The 16,305-nt window shown below is 40.4% G+C and overlaps 2 protein-coding genes across 6 annotated transcripts in view; one reads left to right on the top strand and one right to left on the bottom strand.

The window, feature by feature from the left end:
* The first annotated feature begins 1,851 nt into the window (after positions 1 to 1,851).
* LOC141380521 (uncharacterized) lies at positions 1,852 to 7,411 on the top strand. Of its 3 annotated transcripts, XR_012398640.1 has the most exons (3): positions 1,852 to 5,208; positions 5,303 to 5,453; positions 5,582 to 7,411. XR_012398640.1 is itself a non-coding variant. In XM_073939247.1 (2 exons), exons 1-2 carry the CDS (start codon positions 2,134 to 2,136, stop codon positions 5,631 to 5,633), a joined length of 3,372 nt encoding a protein of 1,123 aa, XP_073795348.1. In that variant the 5' UTR covers positions 1,852 to 2,133; the 3' UTR covers positions 5,634 to 7,222. The 3 variants fall into 3 exon arrangements, 2 of the variants coding, with proteins under 2 accessions (XP_073795348.1, XP_073795349.1); XM_073939247.1 differs by having other exon boundaries at positions 1,852 to 5,453; positions 5,582 to 7,222; XM_073939248.1 differs by having other exon boundaries at positions 2,953 to 3,148; positions 3,300 to 7,411.
* Positions 7,412 to 11,216: 3,805 nt separating this feature from the next.
* Positions 11,217 to 16,305, bottom strand: part of chchd6a (coiled-coil-helix-coiled-coil-helix domain containing 6a) — a 135,398-nt gene continuing 130,309 nt past the window's right edge. For all 3 annotated transcript variants that reach the window (XM_005162311.5, XM_005162312.4, NM_001005584.1), the window contains one exon: positions 11,217 to 11,530. In XM_005162311.5, the coding sequence (XP_005162368.1) occupies positions 11,507 to 11,530 (24 nt within the window). In that variant the 3' untranslated portion in view covers positions 11,217 to 11,506. The remainder of the gene's footprint in view (positions 11,531 to 16,305) is intronic.

Raw genomic sequence — 16,305 nt, 5'->3', positions numbered from 1 at the left:
TCACTGTTAAAGATAAACGCAGCTTCACTGGACTGGCTGCACAAAGCACTGAAGCACTAATTATAAGAAGCAATTTATCATTGTTTTTAAGATACAAAGTAACTAATTTATCTTCTCAAGCATTTTAAAAATCTAAGGGTGGTTGGGGCCGGGCTGGCGGTTTTTTGTAGGTTGCTAGGCTTTCACTCTGATGCAACTTTTATTCATGGAGAAAATTCCAAAGCACCGCAGTGTTTGGGTGTTTTGTGTTTGTCTGAGATAATTAGTCTAGCTAAATGTGTATGTTCCATACAAGCTGAAGCTGATCAGTCAATTCTTGTAACGTGACTTGCGGTGCACTCCCGCCATACAGTCAACTGTGTGCGTCTGCAAGGTGCGAGAGTATCACATCACTTGCGGGCACAAGCCATGCACAAGCCGTGCACCTCTTTTGGAAATAAAAAACTTGCGCAAACTCTAGAAAAGACGCAATGAAAAACCCCTGAAAGGCCACCGTTATTTGCGATCCCCAGCAGTTGATCTTCTTGCCCAGACATGATGGATACACCTGATTTGTTGACAAATGGTTTGCGGTAGTGCTTAATTTGTGAATTGCATGGTCCTGGAACAGATCGAGGTAACGGATCCGGCATGTTACCCGAGGATGGAGAGGTGTAGCGCACAAAAATGGAGACCGGAGGGGGATGGATGGCGGATGGGGTGTCGCGGACGAAGGACGAAAGTTGGAGTGGGGGGTTAGGGAGTCGCGGAAGAAAGTGAACAGTGGACGGGGGAGGAGGGTGGTTGAGGAGGGGGATCGGTAAATTCAGGTGCCGATTAGATTTCAGAGGTGTTCCGGCACAAATTAAGCCCTGAGTTGCGGATCCATTGCTTGGCAGTTTGCGGGTCCTTCACTGAAGAGGGCAAATTCTTCAGCGGGATATCGCTCCTTCTCATACTTCAGCCTCAACATAGTTCCTGAAAGCAAAGAAGGTCAAGGTCCTTCAGGATTGGCCAGCACAGTCACCAGACATGAACATTATTGAGCATGTCTGGGGTAAGATGAAGGAGAAGGTATTGAATATGAATCCAAAGAATCTTGATGGGAGTCCAGCAATGAACGCTTTCTTTGCCATTCCAGATGACTTTATTAATTAGTTATTTGAGTCATTGCAGAGATGTATGGATGCAGCCCCTGTGTGATGGCCAGTGTGGTGGCCACACATTGAGAGTGAGGCATGCACGCACACATACACACACACACACACACACACACACACACACACACACACACGTTATACTTATTCATTTAAGATTATTTTTTGGTCACAGTTCAGTTATTGTGTTTATACATTTTCGTTTCATTCATATCTGATTTAAATAAGACTCATACACTTTCAGTTTCTCATTACCTTTCTTTATTATTCACAGTACATTTATTACTATTTTGGGTGCACACAAAATCAGTTATCTGTACTGTATGTTTTGTTAATTTTAGTTTTCTTTTGAGTTTAAGTTACCGTGCTGCAGTGCCGACGAGGAACAGAGTTTCCGGGTGTGGTCCGCCCAACTAAAGGTCCGACGTGCCGCAAGATGCCGTCTTTTGGTTCCGCCTGCCGATACCATTGGCTTAATGGCTTGGAGGGAGAGCTCATGTTTAGTTTAGGTTCAATAATGATTTGCAATGTTTGTTTATTCAGATTTATATTTAGTTTTGCCTTATTTATAGTTTATTTAACTTTATATTTAGATTTGTATTTAGATGTTTGGCTTAGTTTATTGTATTTGTAAATTGTATGTTTTTGTCTCCCCCTTCTTGTTTAATGTGGACTAGTCCCTGTGCTATAAATGTGGTCTGTCTTGTCATTTCATAGAGTTCTGTTTTTGGTTTAGACATGATTTGTTTGGTTTGAACTCAGTTTGTTTTCCTTGTTTAGTTTATTGTTCTTTCAATTGATTTAATTATTTAATTAATTTATTTTTGAACTTTTTGTGAACCTTTTTGACTTTATTAAAAATAATTATTTTTGAAAATCTTCTTTTTTGTATGCCCCTTATTGTACGTGCTGGCTCGGTCCCTCACAAGTGGTGTCAGAAGTGGGATTTTGCCAGTAGGGGGCAGAGTTTTTTTTTCCTTGGTGAACTTTCTGGGCCATGAACCGAGGAGGACGAAGAGGAGCCCCAAAGGCTGTTTCAGTGGAGCAACTGGATGAAGTTGCACAAGAGCTGGGGGATAAAGAATTACAGGAGGTGAGAGAATTTGATGTGGAGACTGAATGCACTGAACCAACAATAGCTGACTTGACAGGCTTGTTGAGAGCTCACATGGTAAAAATGGAGGCTCAGGAAGCACAAAGGATGGCAGAGCTGGCCCAGCAGGAACGCCGATTCAAAGCTCTCCATCATCAGTTTGGCCTGTTGCAGCTGGAGGTGCAGGCTCGCACCACTCCTGTTCCAAATACTTTGGTAACATCTCAAGATGATTTGGATCACCCAGATGAGGGTGCTGGTCCAAGTAGGCCATTATCTCAGTCAAGTACCTGTCGGAGAGAGGGAGCTGAAGCCCGTGATACCGGTCAGTGCCAACTTAAAGAGCCTAAATTGGAAAAGTTGTCTGATGGTGATGATGTTGAACATTTCCTAATTACTTTTGAGAGAATGGCAGCAGTTTGCCGATGGCCAAAAGAGGAGTGGGTATTTCATCTGATTCCCCTTCTGACGGGTAAGGCCCGGGCTGCTTATGTTCACATGGATGTTGATGAATCTTTGAATTATGATGAACTTAAATCTGCAGTATTAAGGAAATATGACATCAGTCGAGAAACCTACAGGCAGAGGTTTCGGTCTCTTGAAGTAGAACACCTTGAAAGCCCTAAAGAACTATATGTGAGGTTAAAAGAACTGTATGGGAAATGGATGCAGCCAAAAAGTAAGTCTATTGAAGAAGTTGGTGAAGTGATCATTCTTGAACAATACTTGAGAATGTTGTCTCCAGAGCTACAGGTGTGGGTACGAGAACATGATCCACAGTCGGCTTCACAAGCGGCAACACTGGCAGATGTGTTTGTGGCAGCACGTCAGAGAAATCAGTCCTGGTGGTGGAAATCCAGCCGAGATGACCGGAGAGCAAATCCTCCCCAGCAGTCTATGAGAAACTTCCCTGGTGCTGGTAAGCCTCCTGGAGGAGGGCCTGCATTTGTCAATGCTCCTAAGAATTATAGGAAAATGCCAATATGTTACCTATGTAATCAAGAAGGTCATACCAAGCCCATGTGCCCTAGAAATGTAATCAAGAATACTCACCTGTGTTATGTGCCCAGGCATCTTGGAAAGCCAGCCCCTCAAGCTGAACGCTCACCAGCAAGCACCACTGTTGAGATTAATGGCAGAGAAATGATTGCTTTGGTTGATACCGGGAGTGATCAGACTTTGGTACACATGAAGTGCATTTCTCCAGCCCTCCTTCGCTACACCAACCTGAAGGCTGTCCGCTGTGTGCATGGTGATGAAAAGCTGCTACCCACCGCAGAGGTCTATCTGAAGGTGAGAGGTCAGACTTACTTCTTGGAGGTCGGTGTAGCTGACAACCTACCTTTCCCTGTAGTCTTGGGGCATGACCTGCCAGTACTGTGGGACTTATTGCAGCCACCATCCACCTGTAACATGGTTGTTACTCGAGCCCAGAGCCATAAGAGAGACGAAAGTAAAGAGTTGCTTGCTACGCTACCATTCTTTGATGCAGAAATCGATGGCTCAACTAAACCTAGGAAATCCAGACGACAGAAACGGTTTGAGAAAATCCAATATAATGCTTCCGTAATGCCAGTTGATAAGTTTGCTGAATTCTCACCCAAATTTAAGCTGCCGGTCAACATTGTGCAGATGCAACAAGAGGATGCCAGTCTTGTTCCTTATCTGGAGAGAGCAAAGCAGGAGGATGGAAAAACTGTTGATGGAGAGACAAAGGAAAGATTTTGTATGTACCAGGGTCTACTATATCGTCAGATGGGACAAGTGACACAACTGGTGGTACCACAGTGTGTCCGTGAAGTTATCCTTACTCTGGGTCACTCGATTCCTTGGGCTGGCCACCTGGGGAAACGTAAAACCATCGCCCGGATCAGAAAACACTTCTATTGGCCTGGTCTGAACTCAGAAGTAGCCCAGTACTGTAAAACCTGCTCTGAATGTCAAAAAGTGTCCTCTGACTGCCCAAGGCGGGTCCCTCTCCAACCACTGCCACTCATAGGCACTCCATTCGAAAGACTGGGAATGGACATAGTTGGACCAGTGGAGAAAAGTCGTTCGGGTAACCGATTTATGCTTGTAGTGACTGACTATGCCACTAGGTATCCTGAAGTGTTTCCCTTAAGGTCAGTTAAGGCCAAGTACGTGGCTACCTGTCTAGTGCAACTGTTCTCCAGAGTTGGCTTTCCAAGTGAAATTTTAACCGATCAAGGGACTAATTTTATGTCGAATCTTCTGAAGCAGGTCTATAGGTTGCTGGGCATCAAGAGTTTGAGAACCACTCCTTATCATCCCCAGACAGATGGGTTAACCGAAAGATTTAACCAGACGTTAAAGCAGATGCTACGCAAGTTTGTTGGTGAGTCTGGCACTGATTGGGATCAATGGCTCCCATATCTTCTGTTTGCCTACAGGGAAGTGCCACAAGCCTCCACTGGATTTTCCCCGTTTGAGTTGCTTTATGGTCATGAAGTCAAAGGTCCCTTAGCATTACTCCGAGAAGTTTGGGAGGGAAACCCACAGAGAAATGATGAAACTAATGTGGCATCCTATGTGATTCAGATGAGGGAACGTTTGCAAAAGATGTCTGCACTAGCTCAGTCTCATTTGGCAGAAGCTCAAACACGCCAGAAAACCTGGTACGATCAATCTGCTCGGGAGCGGCAGTTTAAGCCCGGTCAGAAGGTACTCGTGATGTTGCCCAGTCATGAAAGTAAGCTGCTTGCAAAATGGCAGGGGCCGTATGAAATTAAAAGGAAACTAGGTCCTACCACCTATGAAGTTGCTCTATTTGACCATGCTCATTCTACACGTACTCTGCATATAAATTTGCTTAAAGAATGGTTTCCTCGTCCTCCTGAATCTAGCCACAGCTTGATGATCCGGCAAGTCAAAGAGGAGGATGATTCTGAAGTATTTCTGCCTCAGTCAGCTCTAGGAGATGTGGATCTGAGTCACCTGTCCTCACAGCAACAGCATGAGGTGAGAGAAATTTGTTTACCAGAAGTCTTCTCAGAATACCCAGGCTTTACCACCTTGATTGAACATAATATTGAGTTGAAACCCGATGCTGTAGTTCGAAGAATGAGTTACAGGGTCCCTGAACGTCTCCAAGAAGCGCTGAAAGAGGAGGTGGATCTGATGCTGAGGCTGGGAATTATAGAGCCCTCTAAAAGCGAGTGGTGCCACCCTGTGGTCCTTGTTCCGAAAAAGGATGGGTCAATAAGGTTTTGTATAGACTTTCGTTACCTCAACTCCGTGACCAAGTTTGATGCTTACCCTACTCCACGAATCAGTGATCTCACTGATCGACTGGGCACCTCAAAGTTTCTAACCACCATTGATCTTTCAAAAGGTTATTGGCAGATTCCGTTGACACCACAGTCCAGAGAACTCACTGCGTTTAAAACACCCTGGGGCCTATTCCATTTTAAGGTTCTAGCCTTTGGACTGCATGGGGCACCGGCCAGCTTCCAAAGACTAATGGACCAGGTACTGCGAGGACTACCATTTACAGCTGCTTATCTGGATGATATTGTGGTGTACAGTGACACATGGCAGCAACATCTGCAGCATCTCCAGGAAGTTCTGCAACGCCTTCAGGCAGCCGGCCTGACAGTTAACCCCCAAAAGTGTACCATTGCAAAGGCAGAGACAGAGTACTTGGGGTTTGTTATCGGTAAAGGGGTGCTCCGACCCCAGGTGGAGAAGGTACGGGCCATTGAAAGGTGTCCACAGCCACAAACTCGTAAGGAGTTAAGGTCCTTTTTGGGTATGGCTGGGTTTTATCACAGATTTATTCCCAACTTTTCTGGGCGGGCTGCAGTATTGACTGACATGGTTGGTTCAAGGAGTCCCAATCAGCTGAAGTGGACCCAAGAAACTGTTGCAGCTTTCCAAGATCTCAGAAAGGCCTTGAGTAAAGATTCTGTCTTGCATAACCCTGATTTCCACCAACCCTTTGTTTTGCAAACTGATGCTTCAGATCGAGGCCTGGGAGCTGTATTGCTACAGGGCAGCCCTGACACTCGACGCCCCGTGGCCTTCTTGAGTCGAAAGCTCTTCCCCAGGGAAGTTCGCTATTCCATTGTGGAAAAGGAATGCTTGGCTGTGAAGTGGGCATTGGACTCTTTAAAGTATTATCTGCTAGGCCGGGAGTTTATACTGGAGACTGATCATAAAGCTCTACAATGGCTTCAAGAAATGAAAGATACCAACAGTCGTATTACCCGCTGGTACCTGGCCATGCAGCCCTTCCGGTTTATTATCAGACATGTCCCTGGCAAAGAAAACCTTACGGCTGACTACTTGTCCCGATGTGCCAGTGACATTCCCGAAGGGAGGGAGTATGTGATGGCCAGTGTGGTGGCCACACATTGAGAGTGAGGCATGCACGCACACATACACACACACACACACACACACACACACACACACACACACACGTTATACTTATTCATTTAAGATTATTTTTTGGTCACAGTTCAGTTATTGTGTTTATACATTTTCGTTTCATTCATATCTGATTTAAATAAGACTCATACACTTTCAGTTTCTCATTACCTTTCTTTATTATTCACAGTACATTTATTACTATTTTGGGTGCACACAAAATCAGTTATCTGTACTGTATGTTTTGTTAATTTTAGTTTTCTTTTGAGTTTAAGTTACCGTGCTGCAGTGCCGACGAGGAACAGAGTTTCCGGGTGTGGTCCGCCCAACTAAAGGTCCGACGTGCCGCAAGATGCCGTCTTTTGGTTCCGCCTGCCGATACCATTGGCTTAATGGCTTGGAGGGAGAGCTCATGTTTAGTTTAGGTTCAATAATGATTTGCAATGTTTGTTTATTCAGATTTATATTTAGTTTTGCCTTATTTATAGTTTATTTAACTTTATATTTAGATTTGTATTTAGATGTTTGGCTTAGTTTATTGTATTTGTAAATTGTATGTTTTTGTCTCCCCCTTCTTGTTTAATGTGGACTAGTCCCTGTGCTATAAATGTGGTCTGTCTTGTCATTTCATAGAGTTCTGTTTTTGGTTTAGACATGATTTGTTTGGTTTGAACTCAGTTTGTTTTCCTTGTTTAGTTTATTGTTCTTTCAATTGATTTAATTATTTAATTAATTTATTTTTGAACTTTTTGTGAACCTTTTTGACTTTATTAAAAATAATTATTTTTGAAAATCTTCTTTTTTGTATGCCCCTTATTGTACGTGCTGGCTCGGTCCCTCACACCCTGTTAGGTCACAAGACTTTGGTCTAAGCAAAGTCAGACCGTTCTGTCCTAATAAAATTATTTAAAATCAAAGCATGATCATATTTTTTTGTTAAAATAAGCATAATCTAGCAGCCTTTGCCTTTTATATAAGCCACTTCTGATAGCAAATGATCAACTAGAAATCAAGTTATTATTTCCTGTTCCAAAAACTTGGATAGGAGACAAGACTTTTGTCAGGTTGTGTACACCTACAAGCGCAAACACATGTAAATATATGCACACAAAAACAGACACACAAACACACATACACAAATACATGCACACACAAACAGATACATACTGTATCGTACATCCACCAATGCATGAGCATACAAAAACAGACACACACAAACTTTACACACACAAACACAAACCTGCATACATGCATGCACTGTAAATAAATACATGCACACATGCTGTACAGACACAAAATCATGCATACTTACTGTAAACATATACATGCACACACACAAATGCATGCAAACAAAAAACACGCAATCACACACACGTTAATATGTGCACATACAAATACGCATGCACACTTACTATAAAAACACACACATACATGCACAAACACCTACTGTTACACAAACACAACACCAACACACGCAAAGACACACATACAAATACACACATACACAAACACATACATGCACACACACAACCTCAAACACAATAATACACAAATACACAAGCATTCACACACACACACAAAAAAAGTAAATGCATAGACAAACATACAAACACACACATACACGCACACACAAATAAACATACAGTACATACAAACGCACACACACACGCACACAAATATACACACAAAAAAACAAATAAAGATGCGCGCACACACACAAACTTACACACACAGCACAGGCAACCCGTCTGTATCCTTAACAAGGTAATTCCCAAGTCAATCCTGCTAGCGTGGATTGAGAACCTTATTAGGCCTGACAGAGGTGTGTATATTCTGACATGGCGCATGTGTGTGTGTCAGCTGGATAATTGAAGGTTGTGTGTGTGTGTGTGTGTGTGTGATGCATCTCACCATAATTGCCTGAGCTCACATGGGAGACCCGCCGATGTCAAAAGCAACAAATTGAGCTAGTATGTCTGTGTGTGTGTGTGAATGACACCCCAAACTATGTCACTACTGGCAAATCAATCACGTCTTCATCTCTCTTCATTTCATCCTGTTCACAAAAAAGGTTACATTCAATCAGAAACACAACATTTTGTGCCATTCTAAATGAAATTCCATTGGACTCGAGGCATAGTTCACAACCAAAAAGGAATACTTCATCATCATCATATATATATATGGTTCAAAAACATCGTAGCATTTACAGTACTATTACTATACTATTTTTTATGTGGGAATGTACACATGCACACAAATATATATATATATATATATATATATATATATATATATATATATATATATATATATATATATATATATATATATACATACATATACATATACATATATATATATATATATATATATATATATATATATATATATACATACATATACATATACATATATATATATATATATATATATATATATATAYATATATATATATATATATATATATATATATATATATATATACATATATATATATATATATACATATATATATATATATATATATATATATATATATATATATATATATATATATATATATATATACACACATATATATATATAAACATATACATATATACATATACATATACATATATATATATATATATATATATAGACTATATATAGACTCCACACGACAGCCTACGTAAAAGAAACCATACTGAAATTGTGACAATCATCATTTGGCATTTTTGTGTGGAGTTTGTATGTTTTGACAGTGTGGAGTTTGACAGTTTGTGTTCATTGAAAAGTAAGTATGATTAATAAATTCATATGGAACAGTCCCTTAAACATGATGTTGCGTCTTCAGTTTAGTGCTCAGGCACACTTTGCACTCACACTACAAGCACACCACGCCAAAGCCCAACCGAACCGCACTCAAGCAAACCTCTTCCAACCAATCCAGGATTGACCAACTGGACCATGCCTAGGTCCGATTTGAAGCACTCACACTTGTCAAACGAACCGGCAAATGAGCCCGGGGTGGTTCGTAGTCTAGTGTGAGTGCACCCTAATTTTGTCTAAAATAAAAGTCAGCATTTGGAGTGGATCAAAAATATTGTTTTTGTATTGTTAATAAATAATAAATATACTATATTATATAACGAATATTAGTTTACTAGTCTACTACTTTATTATTACTGCAAAAAAATATATTGTTAAGTAATTAATACACATTTAGGTTTTAAGACCACTTCAGATGTTCACTTTCACTTAATTTTCCTTTGGCTTAGTCCCTTATTTATCAGGTGTCGCCACAGTGGAATGAACCGGCAACTATTCTTGCATAGGTTTCATTCAGTATGAGAATGCAAGAGTGTATGGGTGCTTCCCAGTCCTGGGTTGCGGCTGTAAATCACCCGCGCTTGATGCGTGTTCCGCGTCTGGTGTGAACGCAGTATGAGAATGCAAGAGTGTATGGGTGCTTCCCAGTCCTGGGTTGCGGCTGGAATAGTTGCCGGTTCCAGCCGCAACCCAGGACTGGGAAGCACCCATACACTCTTGCATTCTCATACTGCGTTCACACCAGACGCGGAACACGCATCAAGCGCGGGTGATTTACATGTTAAGTCAATGCAAATGCGCGAATAGACATCCTGTGGCGCGATACGCGTGAATGGCGCGGCGCGTATGACGCTAATTGCGGGAATGGCGTGATACGAATGGCATGATACGTGCGAATGACGTGGCGTGAATTTAACGTTTTGCGCGTTTGACACGCTTAATGCGCGTTTCATGCGACTCACTCAAGTTCGAATATCTGAACTTCAGCGGACATTCGCACCGCGTTAACCAATCAGAAGCTTGCTCTTGTGGGGGGCTTGATTATGACGTATCGCCTGTTGTTGGTGTCCCAGGGGAAATCCCCCCACAGACACCGACAAGAAGTTCATCAAACTGGGCTGGGCTCAGTCAGAAGCACCGCTAAAAACCTCCATCAGCCAGGTTCAGTTTCTGGAGGAGTTTATGAGCTTAAAGAGCTGGACGCACCTCTGAAAGGATGTAGTGGACTCTAAACGTATCGACGTATCGATGCTGTTTATCATCTTTCATAAAGCACATAAACACTGTTATTTTCTTCATAAAATCCATGTTAGCCCTTTAGCTATGAAGCTAGAGTCACGGGGCAGACAGAAGCCCTGCCCATCACGCGAATTCGCGTCTGTTCTGAAGTGAATTCGACACGCAAATGAAGCGGGTTTGACGCGCGAATGAAGCGGGGTTTGACGAGCGAATGAAGCGAGTAATCTCAAATGTTCACATGGCAATTTACACGCGAATAGCGCGATTTATCCGCGCGTTCCGCGTCTGGTGTGAACACAGCATCACACACACACAATCATATACTATGGTCAATTTAGTTCAATTTAGTGCACCAGCAGGAAACACACGCCAACACGGGAGGAATATGCAAACTCCACACAGAAATGCCAACTGTCCCAGCCAGATCTGAAACCAGCGACCTTCTTGCTGTGAGATGACAGTGCTAACCACTGAACCACCATGACACCCACAAATTGATTAAATTTTAGAATAATAAAAAAGGCAATAAAAAACAGGAGTCATGATCAGCTTTTGGGCAGCTATCTGTTTATGAAGTTTCTGCTTTTTGGCGAAATACAATGCATAAATAAGAATCCTGACAAATAAAAGCATCAGTATTTCCTGAGTGTACTCTTATAAAAACGCCACTGTCAGTGCTGTAGCAGATAATGAAATACTCATGGAGGCCTGTGATCTGCAGTTCAGTACATTGGAGTCCCGGGATCAGATGGTAATTGGATGTGGAGGCTAAAGATGAAGCGGCCCATGAAACCAGACACAGATCAACACGAGCCACAGGTGACCATGATCCTCTCTATCCATGATTCACCAGCAGATTCTGTCGAGAAAAGCGGAAAGAAAGAGATGAGACATGTTATAGAATCAATATCAATACTTCAGGACACAATTTATATGATTATCTATAATTCTTTGACAAGTGTAAATAGATGGAGCAGCAGTGTGAATGCAGAATATTGAAATGCATTGTCGATATACATGAATAATACACTCTACAAAATATGTTAATTAACAGTTTACGTATCAACTTTTGATGTTAAAAATTCCACAGTTAAACAAATTGACTTTGTTGACAAATTGACAAAAGGTTTTTGTAGCATAATTTACAACACCAACCCAGGCAATACATCACTTCAAACTATTAAAAATGTTAGCAAACGTGCCTTTTTCAATTTTTTTTAAGGTTAAAAGTTGTACAAGTACGATGAATTATTTTAGACAACAAAGTTGAGGATCCATGTGCAGTTTATTTTTGGCCCATTTACACTGAGTGGTATAGTACGGTACGCTTTTGTGGCCGTTTCCACAGTCAAAAGGTACCTAAAAGCAAACCGTATCGTACCACTTTTTTTGGTACCCTTTTAAAAGGGTACCTAGTACAACAGAAGGATACCAAAAGGCGGAGCAAGACAAGCTACTGAGCGCTACTGGTTTACAGAGCCAGGAGAATGAAAATAAAGAAATCACCATTTTTAAATACACAGCCGAGACATTACACTGTAAAAAAACATATAATAACGAGCCATGGTCGACCTGAGCTCAAACAAACCTTGCTGTCGTCTTGGTGAATAGCCACAAACCAATAAGAACAGCAGGATCTACCCTGTGCCCTGTAAGTTAGTTGTCTAATGTAAGTTAGTTGTCTAAAGGCCGTCTAATGCACGAGTGGTTTTGCTTTCTCGCTTGCGCTCGACACGCATCTATACTTGAAATAACAAACTTCTTAAGCTGATAATAATAACGTGAACATTATAATTGAAGTGCTTCTGACATCCGATCCTTTCAGAAACTGACAAAGGCAAGAGTGACGCATGAAAAAACAAGGAAAAGCTGTTATTACTACTTTTTTATAAGCACCACCTACTGGCAGAGAATGAAATTGGATTTTCTACTGTCTACTGTTTTTTTTTTTGGACTGGATAATTATTCTGTCATGAATGAATGTTCGATGAGTACTCCTTCAAAGGCCAGAGAGTGCTTTTTTTCTGAAAAAACACAAAACCCAGTAAATGTCATTGATCCAGGATGCCTTATAAACACGACTACAGAATCACCTTACTTATTTCAAATCCTCGACTGAACTTATGAAGTGAATTTGGAGTGTAAACATAGTTAGTTATTTTTTTAAGTGCTTTTAGATGTAGCAGCATTTACTACGCAGAACTGTAGTTTAATGAGAAGCTACACAAACAGCTTACATTACTGCAGAATTAATATTATGACTTTAGGACTGAACAATATGTCGATATCACAATGCGTGTATCCGTTAGTCTATTAAAATTTAAGTTTATTAAGCATATTTTATTAAAGCTTAAAATATAAATTAAATGTAAATTTAAATATGGTTTATACAGTGATAATGACCATGTTATTTTATGTTTGATTGTTCAATTTCTGTACTTGAATATGGTTACATTTCCCAGAAAACTTTTTATTTTATTTTTATATCTTTATTGCATTATAACTTGACACTAAGAGAATACAGAAGTAAAAACAACAACAACTAAAAAAGTCTCACTATTTTACATCAATATTTAGGACCTCTCTTCTTATTCATCAATCAACACATTTCAAACTCTAATATTTTTATTTTTACTCTGTTGTTTTTATATATGCTTGTAATTCTTTATTTTTTATGTTGATGCACTGCATAGAAGAAGGCTTGATCATCCCAATAGATCTAAAGGAATACTTTTTTTTCCAAATAGAGCTATATAAATCATCTGGTGAAAATATATTCGTATCGCAATATATATTGCAGCAAAACTAAATATTGCAATGTCCGATTTTTCCAATATTTTTTTCCAACCCTACTTGACTGCATTATTGTCTGACTAAAGAGCCCTTAATATGGGTTTTTAAAAATGACCTTCCATGTAGTGTGTAACACAGCTCTAAGTGAATTGAAATATCCAGCTAAGGCTTAAATCTGAAAATGCACCGTGTTTAAAACTATTAATTCATCTATAAAAGAATCGACTCATAGTGGTTCCAATGAATTGCAGCGGTAACGAGTCTTTAGACGTGACGGCGTGACATTGATATGGAACGAAAGCCCTGCCCCTTTGTTGCGCATGCAAAATCCGGGAAAATTGAAACCCCCCGCCCTGCCTACAAACACAGTAGTAGATCCCAGATAAATCATGTCACGAAGACGCTATGCTCTGAAGCGTGAGAGTAGGTTGGGAAAATAGCACTAACTTTCTTAGTCAGAGGTTAAAGTTTATTTTTGCAAAAATACCTCAGCATTATAGCCCCAGCCTTGTGCTGTGTTGCAGTCATTTTTCTGACGAGTGCTTCAGTAGTCTAAACACTTACAATGGGGGATTCAAAAAGGATCAGAAAAGACTATTGATGTATGGGACTTTGTCAGAGCATGACAGGAACTTTACAGCACACAGTTTATGGATCGGTTTCTTTCTCCATTTCACAAGTGAGTAAGTGCGATTAAAAGAATTGCCTCCTTGTTTTCATTAGCTTGCAAATTATGTATTTAATTGTGTTTTGTTACTTGTAGCCATTTGTACTGTATCTGGTTAACTCTTTATATTCTCACATCACATCTAAAAACCACATTAAAAACACGGTGCATGCCCCTTTGTTTACCGATTTAAATGGGTTTGCGAGCTTGTGATCTACTGCCGTTTGTTGTTGCTATGACCACCGTCAGACGTTCCTACACACGTGCAGTGGTCATGTTTCAAAATAGTTCAGCTTTTGCCGCTGTGTGGATTAATACAGTATGTGTGTCACTGTTTTTACTTACGGTTAAGAGTAGAGTAATATGCTGGTGTTTAACTGCACTGCTTTAATGAACTCCTGCATTGGGCTCACACATACACTCTGCACTCTGACTACTTGCTGGTAAGCCATGGTGGGCATTTCTTTCTGTCTCAAGTTGAAAGCAGTCGACCAATAGACTGTGTCATTGGACCAATGAGCACAGATTAGCATGGAGTTAAGGAGGGGTTTGGGAACAAATGAATTACTGAACAAATGATATGGGAGTCGTTGGGATAATTAGGTTACATAAATGCATATTATAAGACAATGATAGTGTTTTTTCGACCTGGCATGCATATCAGACTGTTGTTGGAGACCCCTAAAACCAAAATATGACCTTTTATAATGCAAAATAGAGGATTTTTAAATTGACTTCAATTTAAAACGTAACTTTGCGCAGCTTGTCAGTAAACTACATGTAGTAAATGCTGCTCCATCCAAATGCCCATGTGGAGGTTTACTAGAACCGGCTTTACTGACAAAATCCGCATGAAATATCGCATATAGCTTTGCAAAGCTATGAAACTACAATTTTACTTTATATTTAAAAAAATGTACTATTTAATAACTTTTTTAAATGCATTTTTTATTGAAATCAGCCAATCTGCTTGTATAAAAAGATATGTAAAAACATATTGGTAATTGCATTCAGCCATGAAAAATCGAGTTCGGTGCACCACTAGTCTGTGGCATGAGCGGTTGTGGGTTTGGGGCAAAGGGGGTGGACCACACTGCATGGGTAATCATCAGCCAGCAAAGGTCAGGCCTTTAATTCCAGTCATTCGGAGGAGCACCATACATTGGAGAGAGCAGATGGAGGGAGGACAGGCCATCAGAAGAGGAGGGAGATGAAGACCAAACAAAGACAATCAGCGAAAGGGAGGACACTGTGATGACATCACTCAGATTTTGAACAACCCACATAACTATTATTTCACAGCGTTTGCCTTGACCTCGGCAAACATGCAAGCAAAACGAAGACGCTGCAAAGCAAGTTAATTAACAACCTGTCAGCCTCACCAAAGGGCCGGTTTAACCTCAGAGGATTCGCTTCTTTCAGCCCAGAGGTAGAAATCAGCCTGGGTCAGGAAATCTGCAGCATTGATACCAATTACTCTGCATGGCCCTCGGAACGACTCAAACAAACATTAAATTGGCTTTCAAAGCGGGTTAAGGGTTTTTTTTTAGTGAAAGGAGTGATTGTAGAAAAGACGCAGGCTTCACATGAATGAGTGTTTCTTCAGCTATGGCCAATTTTGTTGGCCTTGTGGACTTTTGGAAAATAAACTTATTTTTCATATTTCACAAGTTTGACTGGTTTACTAATAATGCACACAACGCAAGTGCCACAAATGCACAACTTTAGATTGTTTGATTTAATTTATGCATGTACAGCAGTGCTGAAGTACTGAACACGTCATGTTTTGTCCTAGGAATAATATCTCTAAAGGAGCTGTTGACATGGAATCAAACCAGATTATGGTAAAGCACAAAAAACACAAACAAAAAAATAAAACAAAACAAAAAAATCTGAAAAATGAGTTCTGTGTATTAACAATAGAATGGCACAAGGAGAAAGTACTGAACTACTGAAATGTATTTAATACTTTATATAAAAGGCTTTTTGGTGATGGCAGCTTAAAGACACCTCCCATATGGAGAATGAAGTCTCATGCACTGCTCAGGTGTGATTTTTTTCACAGACTTCAACAGAGTGTAAAAATCTTAATGGTTCTGTGGGTCTCGTCTATTAAATCTGAGCGTAGTTTTTTTGCATTCTCTATTATATTCAAGTCAGGTGATTGGCTAGAC

The sequence above is a fragment of the Danio rerio genome, chromosome 23 (genome assembly GCF_049306965.1).
Source record: "Danio rerio strain Tuebingen ecotype United States chromosome 23, GRCz12tu, whole genome shotgun sequence".
In the NCBI taxonomy this organism is placed as follows: domain Eukaryota; kingdom Metazoa; phylum Chordata; class Actinopteri; order Cypriniformes; family Danionidae; genus Danio; species Danio rerio.
This window is presented reverse-complemented; position numbering and strand designations above follow the sequence as displayed.

Coding starts and splice junctions, on each gene's coding strand:
- LOC141380521 (XM_073939247.1), top strand. CDS start 2,134: ATGAACCGAGGAGGACGAAGAGGAGCCCCAAAGGCTGTTTCAGTGGAG. Junction 5,454..5,581: donor AAAAAGGATGGGTCAATAAG/GTTTTGTATAGA, acceptor ATCTTTCAAAAG/GTTATTGGCAGATTCCGTTG.